Raw genomic sequence first — 24,859 nt, forward strand, 5'->3', positions numbered from 1 at the left:
GAGTGGTACTCAGTAACGTGTTGTATTGTATTTTCCCCAAACATAACACTTTGTATTCAGGAAAAAAAGTGAATTGCTTTGCTGCATTCTTTGCAGTATTTCTTTAGTGAATTATTGCAAACAAGATGCATGTTTTGGAATATTTTTTATCGTGTACAGTCTTCCTTCTTTTCACTCTGTCAATTATTGTGGAATAACTACAATGTTGTTGATCTATCCTCAGTTTTCTCCTATCGCAGCCATTAAACTCTATAACTGTTTTAAAGTCACCATTGGCCTCATGGTGAAATTCCTGAGTGGTGTCCTTCCTCTATGGTAACGGAGATAGGAAAAACGCACATATCTTTGTAGTGACTGGTACTGACACACCATCTAAAGTGTTATTAGTAACTTCACCATGCTCAAAGGGATATTCAATGTCTGCTTTTAAAAACCAATAGGTGCCCTTCTTTGCGAGGCATTGGAAAACCTCCCTGGTCTTTGTGGTAGTATCTGTGTTTGAAATTCACTGCTCGAATGAGGGACTTAACAGATAATTGTTAACCACTATTACTGCACACAGAGTGAGCCCATGCAACTTATTATGTGACTTGTTAAGCACATTTTTACTCCTAAACTTATTTAAGCTTGCCATAACAAAGGGGTTGAATACTTATTGACTCGAGGCATTTCAGCTTTTCATTTTTTTATTAATTTGTAAAATTTTCCAAAAACATAATTCCACTTTGACATTATACAATACCCTATAATGTCCCCTCAAATAATCTGAATTTATGTAAACATAACCATTTTGAAAATGTAGCTTGTCCAAAAACAGTGATCTCTTTGGGGTAAATTGAGCATAGGGATAGGGTAAGTTGAGCCACTTCAATTCGTAGGCAAGTTCTATGCATTTGAGGCTACTAAGCCCATTAAACTGGTCCCTGAGATTCTTGATATGTTTGGCAAGCTCAGACTCCATGTCATCAGACAAGACCTAACGTGCTTCTGCTACTCTATCATAGCCTCTCTTTCACACAGGTCAACGACCCCTGCTTGTTTTACGTTTGTATACATGAGGCATGATAATGTCTGCTCTGTAACAATAAAAATGCAATATCTTGAGTTCAAATGCATGAAAAATTGCAGAAATACTGTTCATATTATGCATAAAACTGACTAAATGTAATCATAATTTCTATGGGGTATGTTGTGCCATTGGCTCAACTTGACCCTGGCCAAATGGCACAATTTACCCCAAAGAAACCATTATGACTAAATTAGCCCACACAGCTACAAGGATGCATTTTCATATTAGGTTTAGGACCTCATGCTATATTTAGGACCCCAACTGATGTATAAAACAGTCTTAAACCTATCTACTTGGTTTAGATATTAGCATCATGAAACATATAACACAACAAATTATTTGGACTTTGTGAAAATCCCTTTTTTGGACTTAACTTGCTTACCACTTCTATGTGGTTTCTTCCTTCACAGATGCCATGCAATTATGACCTCTTCCTAAATATTTGGTCACATGATTAATGTTGTGTTTCCTAGAAACAAGGGGTGGCTCAATTAGCCCTTTGGCATGAATTACCCCACTCTCCCCTACAGTAGCATGCTTGGCTTGGCAAAGGTGTTTAATCAAATGAATGTGATGGACGTATTTCAGTTTTTTAAGCAGCACTTTCATGTGACGCAATCCACTCTTTGAAAGCGCCTGTATTGTATTGTGGTTAGGCTACATTCCTGATATTTCCCACATGCTTTTCTCCACAGTATTTCAGATTTCTGGCTGGATAAACCGTTGGTAACACCAGGGGTACTCTAATGGTAGCAATGGAAATATACAACAGAACTAGTCATATATGTTTCAATAGCAACATAGGAAAGGAGAAGGGGAGTGTTAGGCCTACCTTTCGAAGCATGGCTTCTGACTTATTGACATTGAAGTTCCTGGCTGTGAGGGAAGAGAAAAAAGGAGAGAAAAGAGGAGAGAAGAGAGAGAAGAGAGAGAGAGAATAATATCCACGGTGTCATGGTTAGAGATCAGAGCTGACGTTGATTTTGTGTGTGTGTGTGTGTGTGTATGCTGTTATTTAACATGTAACATGTGAAGGACATTCTATTTGATAAACACAGAGCATTTTGGTCCTCCACAACTAACGTTATAAACATGAACATCAGATAACTAACCACAAGCAAACAAGCAGGAAATGACCCCAAATCCCCTTTTCATTCATAAGAAGAGTCTTCAGTTTTACATCTGACCGGTGAGACATTGACCGCGTCCCAAATGGCACTCTTTTCAGTCAGCCATGTGACTGTGCAAATTATTTCATCTCTCTTTATAAATCTGGACATGACTAATTTCTTCCTCACTCCGGGTGTCAGTAAATGAGCAGGGTAGGGCTGGTGGTATCACCATAACAACAGACTGTAGCTAACCTCCATTAGGGCTCTTTATGGAGATTAAGAGCAGCCAGTCGGCTTTCTTCCACTGTGTGCCAACACCTTACATCAGACTTCCCCTGTATAGTAGCAGCACCGTACAGTACTGACCCAGAAGGGAGAGAGGACACTAAGCAGCTTATCTAATACTCTAATAGCTAAGGTGATTAAGTGGCCAGTGGCTCTGTCCCAAAACCCCCCTCCTATTATAGACCAGATTTGCCCTAACGACCAAGGGGTAGCTTGCTACTCAATGTAATAAAGTAATGACTTTTCAAATAAGTTACCTTACAACGTTATGTTGGCTGACAATTTGTTAGTTACGCTGTCCTTATGACAACAGAACGAGTCAAAATTCACCCAAGGCTGAAAAACAGCTTAAGAATGTTGGCTAAACTGGAACACTAGTGTGAGCATATAGCAAATTAATGGAATCAAACGTTTGCAGGGCCTGTTTTGACTGGAGTGATGCTTAGAATTCCATAAAAAATGTATCCCTTTTTATTTTCCCACTACAGTCTGTTCGTCGGACGAAACTGGAAAAAAGCAACTTGTGTAGAAAGTAAACATCCGTAACCTCGATGCTGTCAACTGTGCTTATGTCTGCGTAATGAAAAAGTAGGGAAAAAATGAAAACGTCTGACTATTTCTGGTTTAGCGATTGATGACAAACGAGCTCGCTGCCCAGACTTACATAATTACAAAGAGGAGATTCTGCTGATTAAAATGGTGCCCGTGTAACAGTTTTGCTTACGCACCTCTCCTCGCCTCTACCTGGGCTCAAACCAGGGACCCTCTGCACACATCAACAACAGCCAGCCTCAAAGCATCGTTACCCATCGCTCCACAAAAGCCACAGCCCTTGCAAAGCAAGGGGAACAACTACTTCAAGGTCTCAGAGCGAGTGACGTCACCGATTGAAACACTATTAGCGCGTACCCCGCTAACTAGCTAGCCATTTCACACCGGTTACACATAGGCTTCATTAATGTCATTCAGACTTGAATTTGATACAAGAACTATGATAGCTGAGGTTCATAGATTGGAATGAATATTAGTTCAGAACCTAATGTTTTAGGGTCCATACACAGATCAACTACACACTGTAGCTTGCTACACATCCATAGGCATACAGTTATTTTTATCCTCCACTACACAATAAGCAAATAAATAGTTAGCTATGTTACTTCAGCTGCATTGCAAGGCAAGCTTACACAATTGTACATTCAATTTGCAGTAAATGCTTTAGCTAGCTAGATTCTTTACATCCACTGTTTCACAAGACGACAGCCTGTTTTGCTGGTTTTCTCAGGAGTCCCTAAAACATTAAACAACACGAATTACAAATTCATTCTCCTAACACTGGCTAATGTTAGCTAGTCAGATAATTTACGAAAATCGCTGTTTTGCAAGTTAACTTCATGACAAAAAAAATTGCACAAATGTTTGTCTCTACATTAAACTAACATATTCCTATCAATTGTACATTTTTTGCTTGACTCGTTATGACGTTATAACAACTTACATTTGGTTCCACCGTAATGTTTTGTCAGCCATCTTTGTTGAAGAACGTCACCAGGCACAGGTGGCTCGCGTCAAAATTCGTCATTGGAAAGACTCGATATCATTGGTCAAATAAAAATCTTGGGACCCAAATGCATAATGAGTGCTCTAACTCCCCCTTGTTGTGGTCTGGAGCAATGAAGCCGTGACGCTGGGTACCTCTAAGTTCCACGGTGCAAGGTCGCAATTTTTAAAGGAGGAACCACTGTTGGTTGTCATTTAGGTTCACACCTGCTGAAGAAGAGTGGTCTAGACAGACACATCAATGACCATTGCCAACTGAACGGAGATGAAATTCTGACGAAGACAGCAAAGCTGTTGAAACATCTGTATTTTTGTCTGATAGAAGAATGAGAAAAAGAACCTCTGGGTTGTTGGATGAAGTCTGCTGTGAGTACAGCTACATATATTTTCTCTCTCTCTCTCGAACAGTTTGTGATATATTGAAAACCTAAAAATGTACTATCTAAACATACAGTGGGATATGAAATTATTGACACCCTTGGTAAAGATTAGCAAAAATGAATGTATAAAATAAATAATTCAAATACTGAGCTATATTGTACGCTCCTAAAAATTGGGAAATTTGATTATTTTATACTAATACAATTGCTCAGAGAAAGAGATATTTAACAAGGAATATCTATTTGTCTCAAAATGGTAGGGGTCAAAATCATCTTGCGAGGTTAACTGCACTGAGCCTATTTTTAAAATGTTTTATAAGTTGGAGAACACATGGGGGGGGGGGGGTATCTTAGACCATTCCTCCATACAGAATCCTTCTAGATCCTTGATATCCTTAGTCTATGCTTATGGACAGCCCTCTTCAATTGAAACCACAATTTCTTTATGGACTTTGATGTGTGCTTGGGTGTCACGATTCCTACCGACGGTGGCGCCCCCTCCTGCTCGGGTGGCGCTCGGCGGTCGTCGTCACCGGCCTATTAGCTACCACCGATTCCCTTTTTGTTTTTTCCCTTTTTTTATGTTTTCTCACCTGCCCTGAGTTAGGTAATTAAGAGGGCTATTTAGTTCAGCTGGCCCGCACCCTATTGTGCGGGATTGTTTTTCTGTATGTCAACTGCGTTTGTTGACTGTGCTTGTCCATTGTATTTTTCCCTGTTGTTGGGAGACCTCTTATTTTGTACGGGTGGTTCTTAATTAAAATTACCACACAGTGTTCGCTGCTTCCTGCGCTTCTTTCCGCCACACCACAGACAAGACGCTACATTGGGGTTATTGTCTTACTAGAAGATCCACTTGCGGCCAACTTTCAGTCTCCTGTCAGGGGCAACCAGGTTTTTGGATAAAATATCCTGGTACTGGGTAAAGTTCATGATGCTGTTGACCTTAACAAGGGCCCCAGGACCAGAGGAAGCTAAATATCCCTATAGCATCAAAGATCCACCATATTTTACACTAGGTACAGGGTTATTTACTACTCATGCATTCTCATTTTGACGCCAAACCCACCACGTGTGCATACGACAACTGCACCGCCCGGGTACGGCGGTGCATCCTCAACCGCAGGGCTCTCCAGAGGGTGGTGCGGTCTGCCCAACGCACCAGGGGCACACTGCCTGCCTTCCAGGACAACTACAGCACCCGATGTCACAGGAAGGCCAAAAAGATCATCAAGGACATCAACCACCCGAGCCATAGCCTGTTCACCACGTTATCATCCAGAAGACGAGGTCAGTACAGATGCATCAAAGCTGAGACCAAGAGACTGAAAAACAGCCTCTATCTCAAGGTCCTCAGGCTGTTAAATAGCCATCACTAGCTGGCTACCACCCGGTTACTCAACCCTGCACCTTAGAGGCTGCTGCCCTATGTACATAGACATAGAATTACTGGTCACTTTAATAATGGAACACTAGCCACTTTAATAATGTTTATACTGTTTTACTCATTTCACATGTATATACTGTATTCTAGTCAATGCCACTCCAACATTGCTCATCCTAATATTTATATATTTTTTAATTATATTCCTTACTTTTAGATTTGATCTGTATTGTTGTGAATTGTTAGATACTACTGGAGCTAGAAACACAAGCATTCCGCTACACCCGCAATAACATCTGCTAAATATGTATTTGTGACCAATACAATTTGATTTGATTAGAAAGAGTCCTATTTTCATGTCATCCCAAAAAATGTAAAAGCCTTGAGTTAGCTAAACGACACTGGCCCTTGGACTGGAACCGGTGCTTTGGTCAGATGACATGAAAATAGAGCCTTCACTAGTCTTGGGCGCTTGTATATAATAACACCAAGCACACATATACACACATAAAAATCCACAAAGAAATTGTTAATTGGCCAGAAAATCTAAATTTTGTAACGGCCATCTCAGTTTCCGGAATTGAAAAACCTGTGGACAGTCCATACGCACAGGATTCTATATGGAGGAATGGTCTAAGATCCCTCCCAATGTGTTCTCCAACTCATAAAACTTTTTAGAAAAAGGCTCAGTGCCATTATCCTCGCAAGATTGAATGGTATTGAAAACAGGGATGTCTATCATTTTGACTCCTACCTTTTTGATAAAAAATAGTATTACTTGTTAAACAAAATCTCTTTCTCTGAGCAATTGTATTAGTATAAAATAATGTAATTTCACCAAAAAATGTAGCATACAATTTAGCTCAGAATTTGGAATTTATTTTATAGTCATTTTTTGCTCATCTTTATCAAGGGTGTCAATAATTTCAGACCCCACTGTACGTGTCACAATAGTAATAATTTTACTTGTATTTTTTTTTTTTTTAAACGAGCACCTTATATACTGCATACGCACCAAAACCCTGTTGGTTTGTGGCATTAAATCACTCATATCGATTTGGGGTGAAAATCAGGTTGTATGTGCTGCTAAAACTAACACAACTAAAAAAGCACACCGAAATTCGAAATATTGTTACCATCACTGGTTAGAGGATAACCTACTGAAGACAGTCAGCTACATTTTTGATTGATGCATTTTGATTTGGGGGTCGCCAAAACGAAAAGAGAAACACAACACTGATTTGTCAATTACTAATATCGATATTGCGTTGAAATCAATACAACAAGATGGGTGGAGTCAGTTTGCACATCCTGTTCAAACTAACACTACTGAAAAAACACACGGAATCTGGGAATAAAATGTATATCACCGCTTAGAGGATACCTTGTAGAAGACAGCCAGCTACATTTTGGATTGTTGCATTTTGTTTCAAGTGGGTTGTCAACGCGGAAAGGTAAACGCAACACTATTTTGTTAATCACTTATATCGATATCACATTGAAATCAATAGAGAGAGGGCAAACATTTGGGTTGTATGCGCTGGTTAAACTAACACTATTCAAAGGACACACTGAATCTGAGAATATTTTTTTATATCAGTGGTTAAGAAGATAAATTGCTGAAGGCAGTTGTCAATATTTTGGAATCTCAGATGGAGATTCTGGGAGGCTGTTGAAATGGGGAAGGAACAAATAAGTTGCTTTGTTATTTAAATTCAATGAATCACGACCCAACATAGGATATCAACACTGACTAGGGTTGGCTGTTATTTGAGAGATAGTTTGATTCTCAAATCTGTGTATTGGTGTGAGGCCAACGACATTTAAAGAGACCACCCCGATTTCTACGTGCCATTTGAGTTCGAAAATGACAGGAAGACTTCTAAGTCCTGCAACCCCCAGCATGTATGACAAAATCAACAGTACAAAACCAAATATACTGATTTGTTTTAAGCATTTCATCTTGTGTCATCGTGCTGTCTATAAGCTTTTATACTAACATCACCACTCTGAGGTAAAAAGGATGTTTAAATCCTCCCAAACCGATATAGTCAAAACATGAGCTTGTGTAATGTAGTGACACATACTGTCCACATCAAGGAAAGTAGCGTAATATAAACTTATTAAATAAGGCCAAAATAATTCTATATTGTAATTTAGGATAATAGTAAATTAAGCAAACTCAAAAATGTGTACAATAATCACATATATTTCCCACTAGTTTAACCATTTAAGTGTAAAAAAAAAGTTGTTATGCACTATTTAACCGGGAGCTCAAGAAAGAGTTCCCATAGTGACTGTGCAGCAGCCCGTTCATTCACCCTCTCTACATTGAGAGGATGGTTGCCAAATTCAAACATGTCGACTCAGTCTAACCAATTAAAAGGTCAACTCCGCCTTTCTCAAATTTCAAACAGAAATGGGGTGGGTCAGTGCTAGGCCTGCGGCGGTCATGAAATTTTGTCAGCCGGTGATTATCATGCAAATAACTGCCGGTCTCACGGTAATTGACCGTTAATTAACATAAACATGTCTAGCATCTCCTGCCTTCCACGCTTAGCCTACAAGCCACTGATGCAGACCATTGGATCATCTACATTTAAGAAAAGTCTAATAAATCCATGTAATATAGCCTACAGCATCACAATAAATCCATTATTTATTTTAGACAGGTATAAATAAACATGATCTGAAGAAAATGTTGCCTATTTCACTGGAACAAAATAGCATATTCTGAGTTGTCCTTATGCTAGGCCCTGATCCGGCTATGCCATATGGCTGTGGGCTACACTAGTTAATTTAGCAGACACGATTTGCTTAGAATTCCGTGGCATTATTGTATAGTATTTTATTGTATGAAGAATACAATAAACATAGCTAAATAAAATAGAAAGGGTATTTTCTCCAAAGGATTTCCGAGGAAATGCGCACACACGGCTATTCTGTGTTAACTTCTTAAAGTATAGGGGGCAGTATTTTCACGGCCGGATGAAAAACGTACCCAAATTAAACTGGTTACTACTCTGGCCCAGAAACTAGAATATGCATATTATTATTATTATTATCTGGATAGAAAACACTCTGAAGTTTCTAAAACTGTTTGAATGGTAACTCATATGGCAGGCAAAAACCTGAGAAGAATTCAACCAGGAAGTGAGAGATCTGAGAATTGTAGTTCTTCTTTCTAATCCCTATCGAAACTACAGTGTCTGTGGGGTCACGTTGCACTTCCTAAGGCTTCTATTGGTTTTCAAAAGCCTTCAGAAAGTTTTTTCATCCGTCTCCTGTAACCGGGCAGAGAATAGGAGCTCAGTCAATGAGTGGACTGCCTGGGGACAAAGGGATTGGTAATGCGCGATCCCGCGAGTGAGCCGTTCCTTCTTTTTCTTCTTGAATGAATACGCTATTGTCCGGTTGGAATATTATCGCATTTTTACGTAAAAAATACCATAAAGATTGATTTTAAACAACGTAGGGTAATGGAACATTTTGACTTTTCGTCTCTGGTACTGCGCTCGCGCGTTATGCCTTTGGATAGTGCTCTGTACGCACGAACAAAACGGAGGTATTTGGACATAAATATGGATTATTTTAAACAAAAACAAAGTAGCAGTCCTGGGAGTGCATTCTGACGAAGATCAGCAAAGGTAAGAGAATATTTATAATACTAATTCTGAGTTTAGGTGACCCCAGAACTTGGTGGGTGTCTGTATAGCTTGCTTTGATGGCGAGCTATGTACTCAGAATATTGAAAAATGTGCTTTCGCCGAAAAGCTATTTTAAAGTCTGACACAGCGGTTGCATAAAGGAGTACTATCTATAATTCTTAAAATAATTGTTATGTATTTTGTCAACGTTTATGATGAGTATTTTTGTAAATTGATGTGGTCATTCACCGGGAGTTTTGGTGGGAATACATTTTCTGAACATCACGCGCCAATGTAAAATGCTGTTTTTGGATATAAATATTAACTTTATCGAACAAAACATACATGTATTGAGTAACATGATGTCCTAGGAGTGTCATCTGATGAAGATCGTCAAAGGTTAGTGCTTCATTTGGCTGTGTTTTGGGTTTTTGTGACATATATCCTTGCTTGGAAAATGGCTGTGTGGTTATTTTTGTCTATGTACTCTCCTAACATAATCTAATGTTTTGCTTTCGATGCAAAGCCTTTTTGAAATCGGGCAATGTGGTTACATTAAGGAGAAGTGTATCTTTAAAATGGTGTAAAATAGTTGTATGTTTGAGAAATTGAAATTATGATATTTTTGCTGTTTTGTATTTTGCGCCATGCTATTTCACTGGCTGTTGAATAGTGTGGGACGGTCATGTCCCACCTTGCCCAGAGAAGTTAACAAAGAAACCGGTCCTCCTATATGCTTAATTTAGTGTTATTTACGCTACATTAGGTGTGATACAAACGTTAGGCTATATGTTTAGATTTTTATTACATTCTAAGGCTGCATGATGAGACTTTGAAAAACGTTGCATGAAAAACATGAGTTCTGCTTCTTGTCCAGGCTGCACACACTTCATCAGTCTCGCATTCACAATTTGACAAGTACTTGATAATATTCTCACCCATTAGACTATTCTTAATTTAATCTGGTCTTTAAATACAGTCTATGGGTGAAATTGTTTTTGATTTAGAATGGCCCACAAAAAAAAAACGTTATCCGTAGCCTGCACTTGAATAGTGAATGGAGGTAGTTACGTTTTTTAATATGTAAGCATAGGCAGCACATCCATAAGGCTAGGGAAAGCTTTTCCTAAAGTAAATTGAATTATATTGCCAAAATTATATAGCATTATTAGCCTACTCCTGTCTATACAGAAAGAAAGAAAATAATTCAAAATAGGATACTAAAGCATGATTTGGCCACAGAGGATCATTAGCTAATTTTTCAAAAAAATATTGTGGATTGTTTTAAATTGTATTGCCTACAGTCGGAAGGAAAAGCAGCGCTCGCAATTTGGGCAGATTATTGTTGAGTTGCAACTGTCTGTTATTGCTGTAAAGAAAATACTAATCTGTCTTTAAGTTATCAAAATTCTCAACTTAATTGAGCAAACAACAGTATAGCTGATCTTATTGGCACCAGCGGAGAGCATCTGTAATATCCCCAGTGAGTGCGAACTGCACAAATTCACAATTTATCATTGTTGGGTCAGTGCTACTAGTTTTTTTTACAATAATTTTGTCCGCCAGTTTAGATGGACGTCATATTCTATTTGCATCTCCCGTTCTCGTAGGCCTATTATATGGACATTGTTGTTTTTATTTATCTGTTTGTCAGTGTCAGCAGTCGGCTACCCTGTAATTTGTCGTATTAAAAAAGATTCTGCTAATGTTTCCAGTCATATAAAATATAGTAGAATTACATGATATGTGTTTATAAAAGACCACATTTTTCCCATGCAAAGAAAGAAGAAACATCGGATAGGCCTACTTAATGCTATAGTTGCTCTGCCATGCAGTGAACAGTCTTTTTTTGCGAACAGTGATTGAGTTATATTTGTAGCCTAAATTATGACTATTCAATCTACTCATCACATTACGAATAGTAGGCAATCTTACATAAGTTTGCAAATGTGATGATGTATGGAATGCTTTCTTATAAAGGTGCATTTTTATGGTGAAAATGTGCCTCCCCAAACTTGAAACTCACGCGCCTTTGTATGCCATGTTGTAAAGTGGATTATTGTGCTTAATTTAAGAATTTAGCAACATTAAGAATTGAGTAATAAATATAGCAGCACAAGAAAGCTAGGATCCTCTTTTAAATAGTGGCCAGTCAAAACTCTGTTTTCACATGCGATTGCGCAATGACACATCTTTCAATGTGCTCTCTAACCGTGTTCGAGGGGTCCTAGGTCTATATGCTACATTTGGAGTTATTTGGCCACTTTAGTTGTGATACAAACCTTATCAAAACACAGGCCTATGGCCTAGGTTACATGATGTGTGCGACTATGACTAGAAAAAGTTGCGCAAAAATACGTATGTGCTGTTTCTTGCTTTACTTCACATGCTGGGCATTATTCACAAGTGATAATACATAATTCACAAGTGATAATACATAATTCACAAGTGATAATATTGTCACCCATCAGACTGTTCTTAATTTAATCGTGTCTTAACATATACTAAATAATATACGGTGCATTTGTAAAGTATTCAGACCCCTTGACTTTTTTCACTTTGTTACGTTACAGCCTGATTAAAAAATGGTTAAAATTGTTTTTTTCCTCTCATCAATCTACACACACTACCCCATAATGACAAAGCAAAAACAGGTTTTTAGAAATTTTGGCAAATGTATTAAAAATAATAAAGAGAAATCCATTCAGCCACAAGATCATTAGTGAGGTCGGGCACTGATGTTGGGCGATTAGACCTGGCTCGCAGTCAGCGTTCCTATTCATCCCAAAGGTGTCCGATGGGGTTGAGGTCAGGGCACTGTGCAGGCCAGTCAAGTTGTTCCACACCAATCTCGACAAACCATTTCTGTATGGACCTCGCTTTGCGCACGAAGGCATTGTCATACTGAAACAGGAAAGGGCCTTCCCCAAACTGATCCCACAAAGTTGGAAGCACAGAATCATCTAGAATGCCATTGTATGCTGTAGTGTTAAGATTTCCCCTCGCTGGAACTAACAGGCCTTGCCCAAACCATGAAAAAGCCCCAGACCATTATTCCTCCTCCACCAAACTTTACAGTAAGCACTATGCATTGGGGCAGGTAGCGTTCTCCTGACATCCTCCAAACCCAGATTTGTCCATCGGACTGCCAGATGGTGAAGCGTGATTCATCACTCAAGAGAACGCGTTTCCACTGCTCCAGAGTCCAATGGCGGCGAGCTTTACCCCCCTCCAGCCGACGCGCATGGTGATCTTAGGCTTGTGTGCGGCTGCCCGGCCATGAAAACCCATTTCATGAAGCTCCCGACGAACAGTTCTTGTGCTGACATTGCTTCCAGAGGCAGTTTGGAACTCGGTAGTAAGTGTTGCAACTTAGGACAGAGGATTTTTACGCACTACGCGCTTCAGCACTCAGCGGTCCCGTTCTGTGAGCTTGTGTGGCCTACCACTTCGCAGCTGAGCTATTGTTGCTCCTAGATGTTTCCACTTCAAAATAACAGCACTTACAGTTGAACAGGAAAGCTCTAGCAGGGCAGAAATTTGACGGACTGACTTGTTGGAAAGATGGAATCCTATGATGGTGCCGCATTGAAAGTCACTGAGCTCACTGAGCTCTTCAGTAAGGCCATTCGTGTGGCTCAGTTGGTAGAGCATGGTGTTTGCAACGCCAGGGTTGTGGGTTCGATTCCCACGGGGGACCAGTACGGAGAAAAAGATGTATGAAATGTATGCATTCACTACTGTAAGTCGCTCTGGATAAGAGTGTCTGCTAAATGACTAAAATGTAAAAAGTATGGAGTTTGCATGGCTGTGTGCTCGATTTTAAACACCTGTCAGCAACGGGTGTGGCTGAAAAAGCCAAATCCACTAATGTTCCCTCCAATTTTTTGGGACACTGAGCAACTTTTTGGTCTTGTGAGTGAAAACTTGAACATTGTGAGAATTTTATGCACAGTGAACACTGAGGCTGTACCCTTACAGTTTTATACAGTAGCCTATATATATATATATTTATATATTTATTTATTTGTACTTTTAGCCATTTTCCTCCCCAATTTCGTGTCTCATCGCTGCAACTCCCTCACGGACTCGGGAGAGACGAAGATCGAGAGCCATGCGTCCTCTGAAACATGACCCTGCCAAGCTACACTGCTTGGCAGGGAAGCCAGCTGCACCAATGTGTCGGAGGGAACACCGTACAGCTGGCGACTGAAGTCAGCTTGCAGGCGCCGGCCCGCCACAAGGAGTCATTAGAGCGCGATGGGACAAGGAAATCCTGGCCGGTGAAACCCTCCCTTAACCCGGATGATGTTGGGCCAATTGTACGCCGCCTCATGGGTCTCCCGGTCACGGCCGGCTGTGACACCACCTGGGATCGAACCCGGGGTTGTAGTGACACCTCAAGCACTGCAATGCAGTGCCTTAGACCGCTGAACCACTCAGGAGGCCCTTATTGTTGCTATTTGAGCATAATGTAGGCCTACCAACAAAACCAATTAAGCAAATCCCATAACATTCTCACATGGAAATAGGTTTTAATTTCTATGATATAGCCTACAGTAGACTATACTGTATGTGGTGTTCAATGCAGGCCTACATAGCATTTTTTTTCTTCAATTTACATTATGATGGGCTTGACATTAATTAATGATTTACTTGTTCTGTAACTTGGTCTGTAACACCAAATAGGTGACTGTAAATTGTAGCAGGAACGATGTGTGTGCAAACCTGGTGGCCAACTACAAGAAACATCTGACCTCTGTGATTGCCAGCAAGTAAAAAGTCATGTTTTGCAGAGGAGTCAAATACTTATTTCCCTCATTAAAATGCAAATCAATTTATAACATTTTTGACATGCGTTTTTCTAGATTTTTTGGTTGTTATTCTGTCTCTCACTGTTCAAATAAACCTACCATTAAAATTATAGACTGATCATTTCTTTGTCATTGGGCAAATGTACAAAATCAGCTGGTGATCAAATACTTTTTTCCCTCACTGGCTGATATCATGTTGATTCGATCACAGAAAAAACATTGATCTATATAGTGCAAACAAATGGGGAGAACTCAGTAAAGTTCAATCTCTTCTTCTGAACGGCAGTCCTGGAACATTGGTGTCCACATACTTTTGTATATATAGTCTAGCTAGTTCGTTAGCTAAGCTAGTCATTGTAGCTAGCCAATAACTCTTCCAGTATGTGTTGACATCATTTAAAAGGATTTGTTTTTAGACTGAAGCTGTAAAGATCAGTAAGAAATTGCACATCTGTAGCCAAAAATCTTATTCATAAATATGTTTGGTTTATAAGCATTAAATTACCTGATATGATGGTGCATTGATCAGTTATACAGTTTAAAGCCGTTATTTTTGTGGTTTTGCCCAAAGTCGACCATTAAGACCAACACATTTCTATGCAGTGAGTGCAGCTCTGATTATTAGACAAGATTTTTATGGTCTGCCAAGGATCAACACATAGTAACAAGCTCTTTCTAATTACAAATGGAATAGTTATAGATGAAAACCTGACAGACACAGACCATCAGTGGAAGGGCTAAGGTATGTTAAGCTGCCATAACTAATAACAGATGCATGAGTCACTGTTTTACAGGTTTAATGCGATTAGCCCTAGATTAGTCCTAGATTATAAGGATTCAGAGAGCCTACGTGAGTCCAATCTATTCCAATGTAGAACAAGGCATTCTTTACAACGCCTGCCTCTCACTCGCTGTGTTACTACAACCTGTCACTCAACTAATCAACTCTAGACCACAGACCTCTCTCTTTCTCTCAGGCCCTGTAACTGTCACTTGCAACCGTGTGAAGAGTTTTAACGAAAGCTCTAACACTGTTCATGTCCAAGTTAACCAGCTATTAGCCAAGTATTCAAAAGTTATTACAGTTATATACCATTTATAAAGACAGTCCTCTCTCTCAAACCTTACAAACACCTTCCACCCCCAACAACTGAAAGCATTTACTGTAGCTACGCAGGTGTTGTAACTTTTCTCATGGTCAGTAACCGTTCCAAAACCAGTTGGTAACTTCTCTATTTGCAAAGCCATTGAGTTTTATCTGTTGAATTGTTCGGTTGAAGCTGAAATATCTGTTGCTGTGTAACAACATGTCCATCAAAGATGATAATCACCCTCTTCAGAAGCATATCTATCCGAGCTAGACTGGACTGGAGAGTCTGACCTTACCCAAGCATGGTCTTAACGGCCTTGCAGCTCTCCTACCAGAACAGATCATTCCAGTTCCAAGCCCATCGTGGTGAAGCAACAGGCGGTTAATTAGTCTGCCTTACCTCTGAGCCAGCGCAACAGGAAGTGGTCATGCTGAGCAGGAAGCAGTGGAAGAACATCCTGAATCCTCTCTCGAAACTGCCCAAGGATAAAACCGGGTGGCAGAGAGAGAGACAGAGAGAGAGGGACAGCGAGAGCGAGAGAAAGAAAGAGAGCGAGAGGGCCAAAAGGGGTATAGGTGTATCAGTGATGATGCACACATGAGTTTAGTGGTAAACATGGAAGCAAGCATGTGAAATGAATTGTTATAAGCCACATGAAAGCTTCAGACTTCTGTGTGGAAGTTAATCTCTTAAAACAAAGCACATTGGTCACAGTAAGTTCAATAAGAGTTTTTCCACTCACATCTCAAATAGTTATATATTTTAGGAAATGAAACTAAAATCATACACAAGAACCAAACCTTTCAAGGGAGATACATATACTAAATTCTATACAGTAAATTGCAATTACATAAATTATTAATTATTAACAACATGATCATTCCTATTATAATAATAGGCCTAGGGTAGATTTTTTTTTACCCAGTTAGGTGGTTCCATCATTTTAATCACCTATCAACTTTACTGACCCGTATTACAGAGAAACCTCAGAAGGAAAAGCTTGATAAAATATATAAATAGGTTACAGCGTATTGTAGCCATGACATGTTTCTACATATAATCATATCTTGTAACGTACATTGCAGCCAACACTGTCTGTGTGCGTGTGGTGGAAAAAGATAGGAAGGTTCAAAGTTCCAAAAGCATCGATGACCGTCATATCGTCAGGTCAAACATAAATAAATGCGACACAGATACAGAAATGTACAGTACAGCAATTCACCTCCTCCAATGCCTCAGCCTGCTTCGGACTTAGGTCGCCAACCCTGCCACTCATCACGTCTGTCAAAGCAAAACAAGATACAATGGCAGTTTTTATTCCGTTAATGGAAGTTGAAGACCCGAAGAGGATGCCACGCACTTCCCTCCCCTCGTCGCTGGACTGATCCCACTGTGTGAAGCTGCTCTACGAGGGCGCTGTTATCCTCTTCATCCCTGTCAGTCAAGTCGTAAAAAGCAATGACTGTATCAAAGACAGTACACTATGGAGATAGGCTAAAACTGCTTCTTCAGTATAAATCCCAGAGCGCGCTTGTAGGCGACGTTGGCTCACTAAACTCATGCGTAGAAACAGGCCAAGGTCAACAACGGTCGTCTCGTGCCGAACTACGCACGTGCAGGCCGTCAAATCAACGGCACTCCGTCGATATAACGTTGTTTTTGACGAAAATGAAAACGTTTCAGTTTTTCACTTTCACGAGCTTGGAGTAATAACATGCCCAACTACTTAAGACATCGGATCTAATCTAGGTTGTATCTTTAGATTTTGAGAAAATGAACAGCTAAGGAATAATATTTAATTTATATCATTGACTTCTCAAACCACAAACCCCAGACTGGTCTGTTTGGTCTGTTTCCCAACCATTCCCGGAAGTCTTGCGAAGTTGCGTCTCTGGGTTTAGAAACTCTAAAAGCGTAACACGAGAGGACACGCCCATTTAAAGGGCCAGTATCCCAACCTGATCCAGCGTGTCCTCCTCAAAAATAACAATAAAACATTTCCAACACAAGTTGTTTTTATGCAACATAATAAAACTTGGGTTTGCATCCAAAAAATAAAATAAACATTAACAGCTACACATCATGCAGTATCAGTCCACACCTTGCATTTGGGCCTGGAAACAAGCACAATACACAACTCATTTATTATTGTTATATATTCACTAAAACAAGCATTTTCTGAATTTCCCAGTAGATGGCAGATTTGCAAGCAAACGTCAACTCACATCTCAGCTTCCTGTTCTACAGGAAGTAGTGTTCTTGCTTACATTTTTGGGTTCCAAGCCAAAAAGTACAGTAACTTAGTTGGTTCTGTAAAATAATGGTTGACAGTTGATAATGATTATCTAGTTTATAGTATTTTTAATTTACGCGTTTCTTCGGCCATGTCTGCAAGCTGCTGCTATTTTACCGTGGTGTTTCTGGTCTCGGCTCCTTCGTTCTTGTCGTGTCTGCTAGTTACGGGCGCTCAGGTCGCCTTGGTCGAGATTCTGCTGAGAGAACGTCCAGATGTCAGCACCGTTCTACAAGGCGAGGTGCTCGAAGCGAACTGGGAAAGCAGCAGCGTACCCGAAAAACACAATCAACAAGAGCATGATCTCGAAGGGGACCTCATATTAGTGAGTGATGTTACAGCTGGCTAGGCTCTGCTATGTAAAACCACTGGATTTGTATGTGTAACATGATATGGATATAAACATTACAGTTACTGAGAAAATAACATATACAGTGTATATATACAGTAATCTATATTGTCTAGCAATAGCTTAAAATCTGTTATTTTCACCATTGCATTTTGAATCATCAAGCATGCAATGTCTGCATAGGATAAGTCTATGATATTTCCCAGTAATAATCATATAATGACCCCAGTGTTTCCAATTGCCATTGTTCAGGTGCAGGATGAGGAGCCGCAGGTGAGCCGGGGCAAAGGTGGGGGTGTCCAAGCCAAAGACCAGGAGCCATGGATAGGTGTGGTGCCTGTCAAAGTGGAGGAGAGCAAAGCTTCCACTGCTGGGAACAGCCAGGAATCCTTTGCTGCTGCCGTTGTCAATAAAGTGAGTTCAGGGAGGAAACAATACAAAAAAAGACCATGATTTTGGGGATTTTCACAAAATGTAATCCATAGAATGATTCTTTGAAGGAAGGATTGTTGACATATATTTGACATTTGTATCTAAAAGCATAATTGAAAAATCATTTATCAAAGTTTCTGGCGTTACCTAGGCTTCCTTTAAGACGGCATGATCTGTAGGTGCTACAAAGCAACATTTTATTTCATATTAAGCTTTACCGCTTGTTCTGTAATATGAGTAGTATTTTGATTTAAATGCAATTTTTGTACATTCATTTATGAATAAAATGTAAACATGAATATTGAAAATATAAAAGTTTTGAGTTGGTAACTTAAAAAATATATACATTGTTGAACATAATATGCTCAGTGGTTCCCAACCAGTGGTACTATGACCCCTGGGTGTACTTGGTCTATCTCTAGGGGGTACTTGAGAAGACTCATGAGACCATAGGCCTACTGGTAAATTGCTTAAAAATCATTATTTAACCTGTCTCCTCCCCTTCATCTACACTGATTGAAGTGTATTTAACGAGTGACATCAATAATGGAGCTTTCACCTGGTCAGTCTGTCATGGAAAGAGCAGATGTTCTTAATGTTTTGTATACTTACTGTACATCAACAATCCTTCCTCAAAAGGATCATTTTATGGATTCAATTTAGTGATAATCCCCAAAATCTTTTTTGTCCTGGTTTTGTGAGGAATCACTCACATGGGCATGGGAAGAACAGTCTGTCAGTCCACTGTTTTGTTGAATAATTTGTATATTTGGTGAAATAAGTATTATGACACACAACAAACTATACCCTGATCAGTGAGAGATGAATAACTGTCTGAATGTTGTATCTGTTCTTCAGCACCACAGAGTTTCACCTAGGGTTGCAAAGGGAGGGTATATTACAGGAAATTTACCAGGAAACTACCAGATTTTTTTAAATCCAGGATTTTATCATTGTAATCTATCACATGACATTTAGTGTCCCTTTTGGGTACTTTGTACAGGTGTCTGTAATTATCTCTGGCCCTCTGTGTGGCCTTATAACATGTCAAATATGAAATTATTACACAAAGATGATTTTCAAATAAAAAATAGAATGGCAAAGCTGTAAAACGTTAACCTAAATATACATCTTTAACTTAGTGAATAGTGTTTAGTAGGAGGGTTTCAGCATGAAATATGATTAATATTATTTTTACACACTTTTAACACATGCAAATATATCAGTCTGGGTAAAGTAAGTCTGAAGTAAGTATATAACCACTATCTCTCTTTGTTAGATGAAACGAGCCTTGGTCCTGGGGGCTTCTGCACTCATCATCCTAGCCCTCAATCAGAACACTATCAGAGAGGTAAAAGTCATTTTCTTACACACTGGCTGTGTTAGTGCTGGGCTGGAGCAAAAGTCTGCACACCCTGTAGCTCTCCTGGACCAGGGTTGGTGACCACTACTATAGAGCATAACACCAATGTTGCTCTATAATTGTCAGCTGTTAGAGTAACCACTCCTCTACTACTGCTTTACAGTATAACCCCATAGAGATAGAACAATGATATATGGTCTATGATAACTACTATTCTCTCCTGTATTCTCCTTCTAGATGGATCTGTCCCAAGTCCTCTCTAAGCCAGTCATTGTCATCCAGACATCAGAAAATGTTACCAAGCTTATCGGAGCACTCCTCAGGTACCACAGTGATGGAAAACGAAACAATACTAGTCTACACAAGGATCCCTCTCTGTGTATATATTTAACTAGGCAAGTCAGTTAAGAACAAATTCTTATTTACAATGACGGCCTACACCGGCCAAACCCGGACAACGCTGGGCCAATTGTGCACCGCCCTATGGGACTCCCAATCACGGCCAGTTGTGATTCAGCCTGGAATTGAACCAGGATGTCTGAAGTGACGCCTCTAGCACTGAGATGCAGTGCCTTAGACCACTGCGCGACTTGGGAGTATAGCTTTGATTGTATGAATATACTATAGCATACTGACTAATATAGAGACACTGAGGGAGTTAACTCTATGGTTTATTTCATAGGGGCCTTCATGCTACTGTGAAAATCACATACAAGACTATTCTACAGGACAACTTGGTAAGATCATCTTTTTGCCATAAACTTTATCACCTTAGAGAACAGCAAAATAGTCAGCGGACATTTCCAGTTTTCTATGCATTGTATCACTCTACTGTCCAGCTCATGTTATTACTTTGGATGTGTGTACAACCTCCTCTCTGGTGGTATTGTAGGGGGCCACCCTGACGTTGTGGTCCACGTGCGGTCTCTCCAGAGGCGGTCTGTATGGAGAGTGGCAGGGGGTCATCTGCACCGGAGAGACCAACTCGCAGGTCCAGGTGTGAACACCATGGCATACATTCAAATGAATAGGGACAACAAAATAAATAATCAATGACATTCTAACCAAAGATAATCTGATTTTTACGCTACAACTCCTCACAGGCTAGATCTAACAAATCACTGATCTGTGCAACTCGTTGCTTTTTCCTACATCTCTGTTGTGTGACAAACGTAAACAAATGATTCAGAGGTAGGTTAACATCCATGCTCGGTCCTGTTATGTGTTGTCCTCCAGAAGTACCTGCATCAGCTGTGGAACACGGTCCTACTGGTGGCTCTGATCCTCTGTACAGGGGTCATAGTTCAGGCTCGATGGCAGTACCAGGACAACCAACTCAATGACGACCTGGAGGTAGAGTTGAACCATTTTCCTCTTTTAATCATTCAGCAATTAGCAGACACACTAATCTAAAGCAAATTTAAGTAAACAGACACTGAACGACAGTATGAAAATGAGATGCTTTAAAATTAATGATGTAGAAACATTCACCATAATATTCATGACTTAATCATTCCTACAGTTACCAAAACAGGACATCCTGAAGAGACTGTCTTCCCTGAAGACCAGGATGTACCGGCAGCCCAAACCGTGGTGTGACCCAGCGCAGCTAGAGACAGACAACTGTGCTGTCTGTCTGGAACAGTTCAACAACAACCAGGTCAGACTGACTGACTCCTGAGGGGTATACTACAAAGCAGGATCAAGGAGTTAGCCAGCTAACTTGTCTAAATATTCTGAAATAGCATTGTTGTTTTTTACAGCTAAGCTTGACTTGGGCATGGTCAAATTGACTCAACAAAAAACTCATATCTAAGTTTATCTTTCTTAACACTAGAACCGATGGGCCTCGAGGGACCCCCCTTTCAAGTTAATGAGCAGTCATTTTAACTGCAACATTCTAACAGTGTAATTAATACATTTCATATATGCTATCGCAAAAATAATAATTTGGTTGTGTTAATGAAGGTCTTGGGTAACATTAGAATACCATTTATTTTTAAATGTAAAATAATACAGTAGCATTTTCATTATTTTGTTACTGTAGACTATATGTAAAAACAAAAAAACACTAATTCAAGTGCAAAATCAATTTTATTCGTGGAGTGCCTTAGTTACAACTATGAAACGGAAAGCTTGTGTTGGAATGCGGTAACAGCTCATTTTTATTACGTCAAAATAAAATAAATACCCCATCGTCCAAGACTCACGGTCAGCAAGACGCACGGTCAGTATCCTAAACATCATTATAAGAGCAGTGTTCTTGATAAATAGCGAAAGTCGGCACAAAAGCAATAATTGCATTATAATTAATGTGTCGATATGACAGCAGTCAAAAATAGTCAATTGTCAGCTGGTGAGTGTGTTGCCTATGCTGTTTTTTTGCTTGAGATGTAGGGCCTGCTCTTTGTGATAACATTTTGTGCTGATAATCGTCCCAAAGCATTGTCACCGGCTTGTTTTATCCAAGCGGTGCCGTCCCTTCCTCTCTCCTGTCTCACCATTTTCATTTGGTGGTGCCGCGGGCACCTGCTCAGTGTGTACTGGTCTGGCTTTTTTGCACTTAGGCCTTAGAGGTTTAGGCTGAGGCTCAGAATCAGAAGAATAATCATCAGAGATGTCATGATTCATTTCTGTGTAGTTTTCATTCAGATTTTGTAGTAACGCTAACGCAGCATGTGCATCTATTCATCTTGGTCTTCTTGCCATTGTAAAATACGCACGCTCTCACTGTGTACTCCAAATAGGCCAGAGTAGACTGATAAGACTGTTTGGATTCGATGGACTGATATAGTGTATGTATCATTTTGACATTATAATTAGAATAGATCAATAGAATGGAAAGACCTGTTCTTCATTCACAATTGGTGAGTACATAATTATGCATTGTTCGCTTCCCCTCGCTCATCAACTTACCCATTCTCCCCCATCATACTTTACTTTGTTTATTTCATCTGTTTTTATATGTGTGAAATTAGTTTTAGTATAGTTTCATGACAGTTATCGGGGTGATTGTCAACAGGGCATGGCACCTTCAACTGTTGGGAAAAGGAGGGGAGCAGACCCTACTGTCGGGAGGACGAGGGGCAACGGCGGAAAACCATTAAAACAATTACATGTCCTCCTAAAACGGGTTGCAACTCCAGTTCTGTTTGTGATATTAAGATGTGTTATAAAGACTTATTTAGGCAAAGACGAAGGGGGGCATATTTAAAAAATATATATTAGCAGTCCAAATTACTGCTTTAGTGATTCCAGCGTTAATGAACCAGAAAATCAAGTTATTTCTGGCATTTTTTTTTTTTAGTTAGCTACTGCTAACTCGTTGATCCTGCTTTGTAGTATACCCCTCTGGAACTACTCAGAAACACACACAAACATGTCATATGTTACATAGAAAGTAAGATGTATAACACATATCAATTCTGTAAATTCTACTTTAGACACGAGTGTTAGTAGTATGCTAACTCACCTGGTGGTGTGTGACTGTGTGTTGCAGTGTCTTCGCGTGCTGCCCTGCCTCCATGAGTTCCACAGGGACTGTGTGGATCCGTGGTTGCTCCTGCAGCACACCTGTCCTCTGTGTAAACGCAGCATACTCAGTAAGTTATACACCTGCCCCCTGTGTAAACGCAGCATACTTAGTAAGAGCTCTACTTGCCTGTACACATAAGTGCAACTTTATTTGCCAAATGCAATTAACACATTTGAAATCTAATGTAGCGTTGGTGATTGTATTTGGTACCCGGGTTAATTAGCTATTCCCTTTGACTGTCATCTTGCCCTTCCATCCACAGGTAACCTCTGTAGAGACAGCTAATGGTAGCCTTGGCCCAGCTCCTCACCCCACTGACCAGGGCCCAGTTTTTAAAAACTTTTAATCTGGATCAGAATTTCGATTCTGTAATCCCCATTTTTGCTATCCAGGTTCAGATCAATCTGGCTGTTTTTGAGCCAGTTTTCAGAAAAAAATCAGATAGGATCATTCTGATCCAGATACCACAATATCAAGATCACAGAATTTGGATTTTCAGTGTTTTGAACAGGCCTAAATCTTGACATCTGCTGGACAAATTGTGGTACTACTTCTACACTGTCATAGGGTAACAGAGATGAGTAAACTACATGAATGGGGGATCAAGATAATCCAGGTTTTTGGCATAAAAACTATCCTAAAAACTATCCTAATCCAAACCTTTTAGAGTTTTGAAAATGCAAAAATGACATGATTAAAGTTCAGATTGGATTACCAAATCTTTATCCGGAGGATCATAATCACATTTTTCAGTTACATTTTTATAATCATTTTTAATCCTGTCCGAATCCGGAATCCAATCACATAACTTCTGAAAAGCTGGGCCCAGAACATTGGGATCAAGTTGTCTTGTCGTCTTTCGTGACTAGTTTTCAGTAACAGTTCCAGACCACACCTCTTCTTCTTGCACTGGATTGTGGGCGGGGGAGCTTCTCCCAGCAGCTGGCCTTCTTATTGGACAATGTTGACCTCTGACCTTTTAGGGACAGCCAATCCTGAAGCAGCTTCACTTATCTATGTGGTACTGTAAAACAAATGTTACTGTACCAGTGTTGAAACAAACAGTACATTCTTCCTGGGATAACATACCGTACAATGACGTTACTCTATTCTCTCCCACCCTCCTCTCTTGCTGCATGTGTGATAGAGTACTGGTGCCTCATGGTGAAAGTGTCTATACATGTCAGGCATTCTAATGTTCTGTTAATCTGTAGTGGAATTCCATGTATGTTCTTTACAGGGAAATTAAAGTCCAAGGCATTTTAATGTGAAAAAATAAGATATAGCTTGGTTAAGTTGTATTTGCATGGATGTTAAATGCAATATGGTACAAAGCATGGTTAACAGTGTGTTGCTAACTGGCATCAAAACACATCTGGTCATTTGGGGCCCATATTCCACCATATCACAGGGTCAGTATAATCTCAAAAGTTAATTTAAATTTGTATAGATGGACTAATTTCATCCAGACTATTGTCTACTTAAGGAATACAATTTCAAAGTTTGTGTTAATTCTGAACTAATTGGAATAAGGGTGGGGAGAGAATT

The 24,859-nt window shown here is 39.8% G+C and overlaps 2 protein-coding genes across 6 annotated transcripts in view; one reads left to right on the forward strand and one right to left on the reverse strand.

The window, feature by feature from the left end:
• The window catches only part of LOC106584883 (SEC14-like protein 2), a 51,861-nt gene extending 34,643 nt beyond the window's left edge, over positions 1 to 17,218 (reverse strand). The window contains exons 1-3 of one of the 3 annotated variants that reach the window (XM_014170488.2): positions 16,562 to 17,215; positions 15,739 to 15,814; positions 1,902 to 1,945 (exon numbers count right to left, since the gene is read on the reverse strand). In XM_014170488.2, the coding sequence (XP_014025963.1) occupies positions 1,902 to 1,945; positions 15,739 to 15,814; positions 16,562 to 16,615 (174 nt within the window). In that variant the 5' untranslated portion in view covers positions 16,616 to 17,215. Of the gene's footprint in view, positions 1 to 1,901; positions 1,946 to 15,634; positions 15,815 to 16,561 lie in introns of those variants that run through there. The other 2 variants (XM_045706674.1, XM_014170489.2) reach the window with 2 other exon arrangements.
• A 342-nt stretch (positions 17,219 to 17,560) lies between these two features.
• Positions 17,561 to 24,590, forward strand: rnf215 (ring finger protein 215). 3 transcript variants are annotated; one of them, XM_014170492.2, is made up of 10 exons: positions 17,561 to 17,957; positions 18,234 to 18,395; positions 19,693 to 19,764; positions 20,014 to 20,099; positions 20,459 to 20,513; positions 20,669 to 20,773; positions 21,016 to 21,129; positions 21,299 to 21,436; positions 23,276 to 23,378; positions 23,574 to 24,590. In XM_014170492.2, the coding sequence occupies exons 1-10, from the start codon at positions 17,724 to 17,726 to the stop codon at positions 23,594 to 23,596; spliced, it is 1,092 nt and encodes a 363-aa protein (XP_014025967.1). In that variant the 5' UTR covers positions 17,561 to 17,723; the 3' UTR covers positions 23,597 to 24,590. The 3 variants fall into 3 exon arrangements, with proteins under 3 accessions (XP_014025967.1, XP_014025966.1, XP_014025968.1); XM_014170491.2 differs by having other exon boundaries at positions 17,562 to 17,957; positions 21,013 to 21,129; XM_014170493.2 differs by lacking the exon at positions 19,693 to 19,764 and having other exon boundaries at positions 17,562 to 17,957; positions 21,013 to 21,129.
• Positions 24,591 to 24,859: the final 269 nt, after the last annotated feature.

This window comes from Salmo salar, chromosome ssa24 (assembly GCF_905237065.1).
Source record: "Salmo salar chromosome ssa24, Ssal_v3.1, whole genome shotgun sequence".
Lineage (NCBI taxonomy): Eukaryota > Metazoa > Chordata > Actinopteri > Salmoniformes > Salmonidae > Salmo > Salmo salar.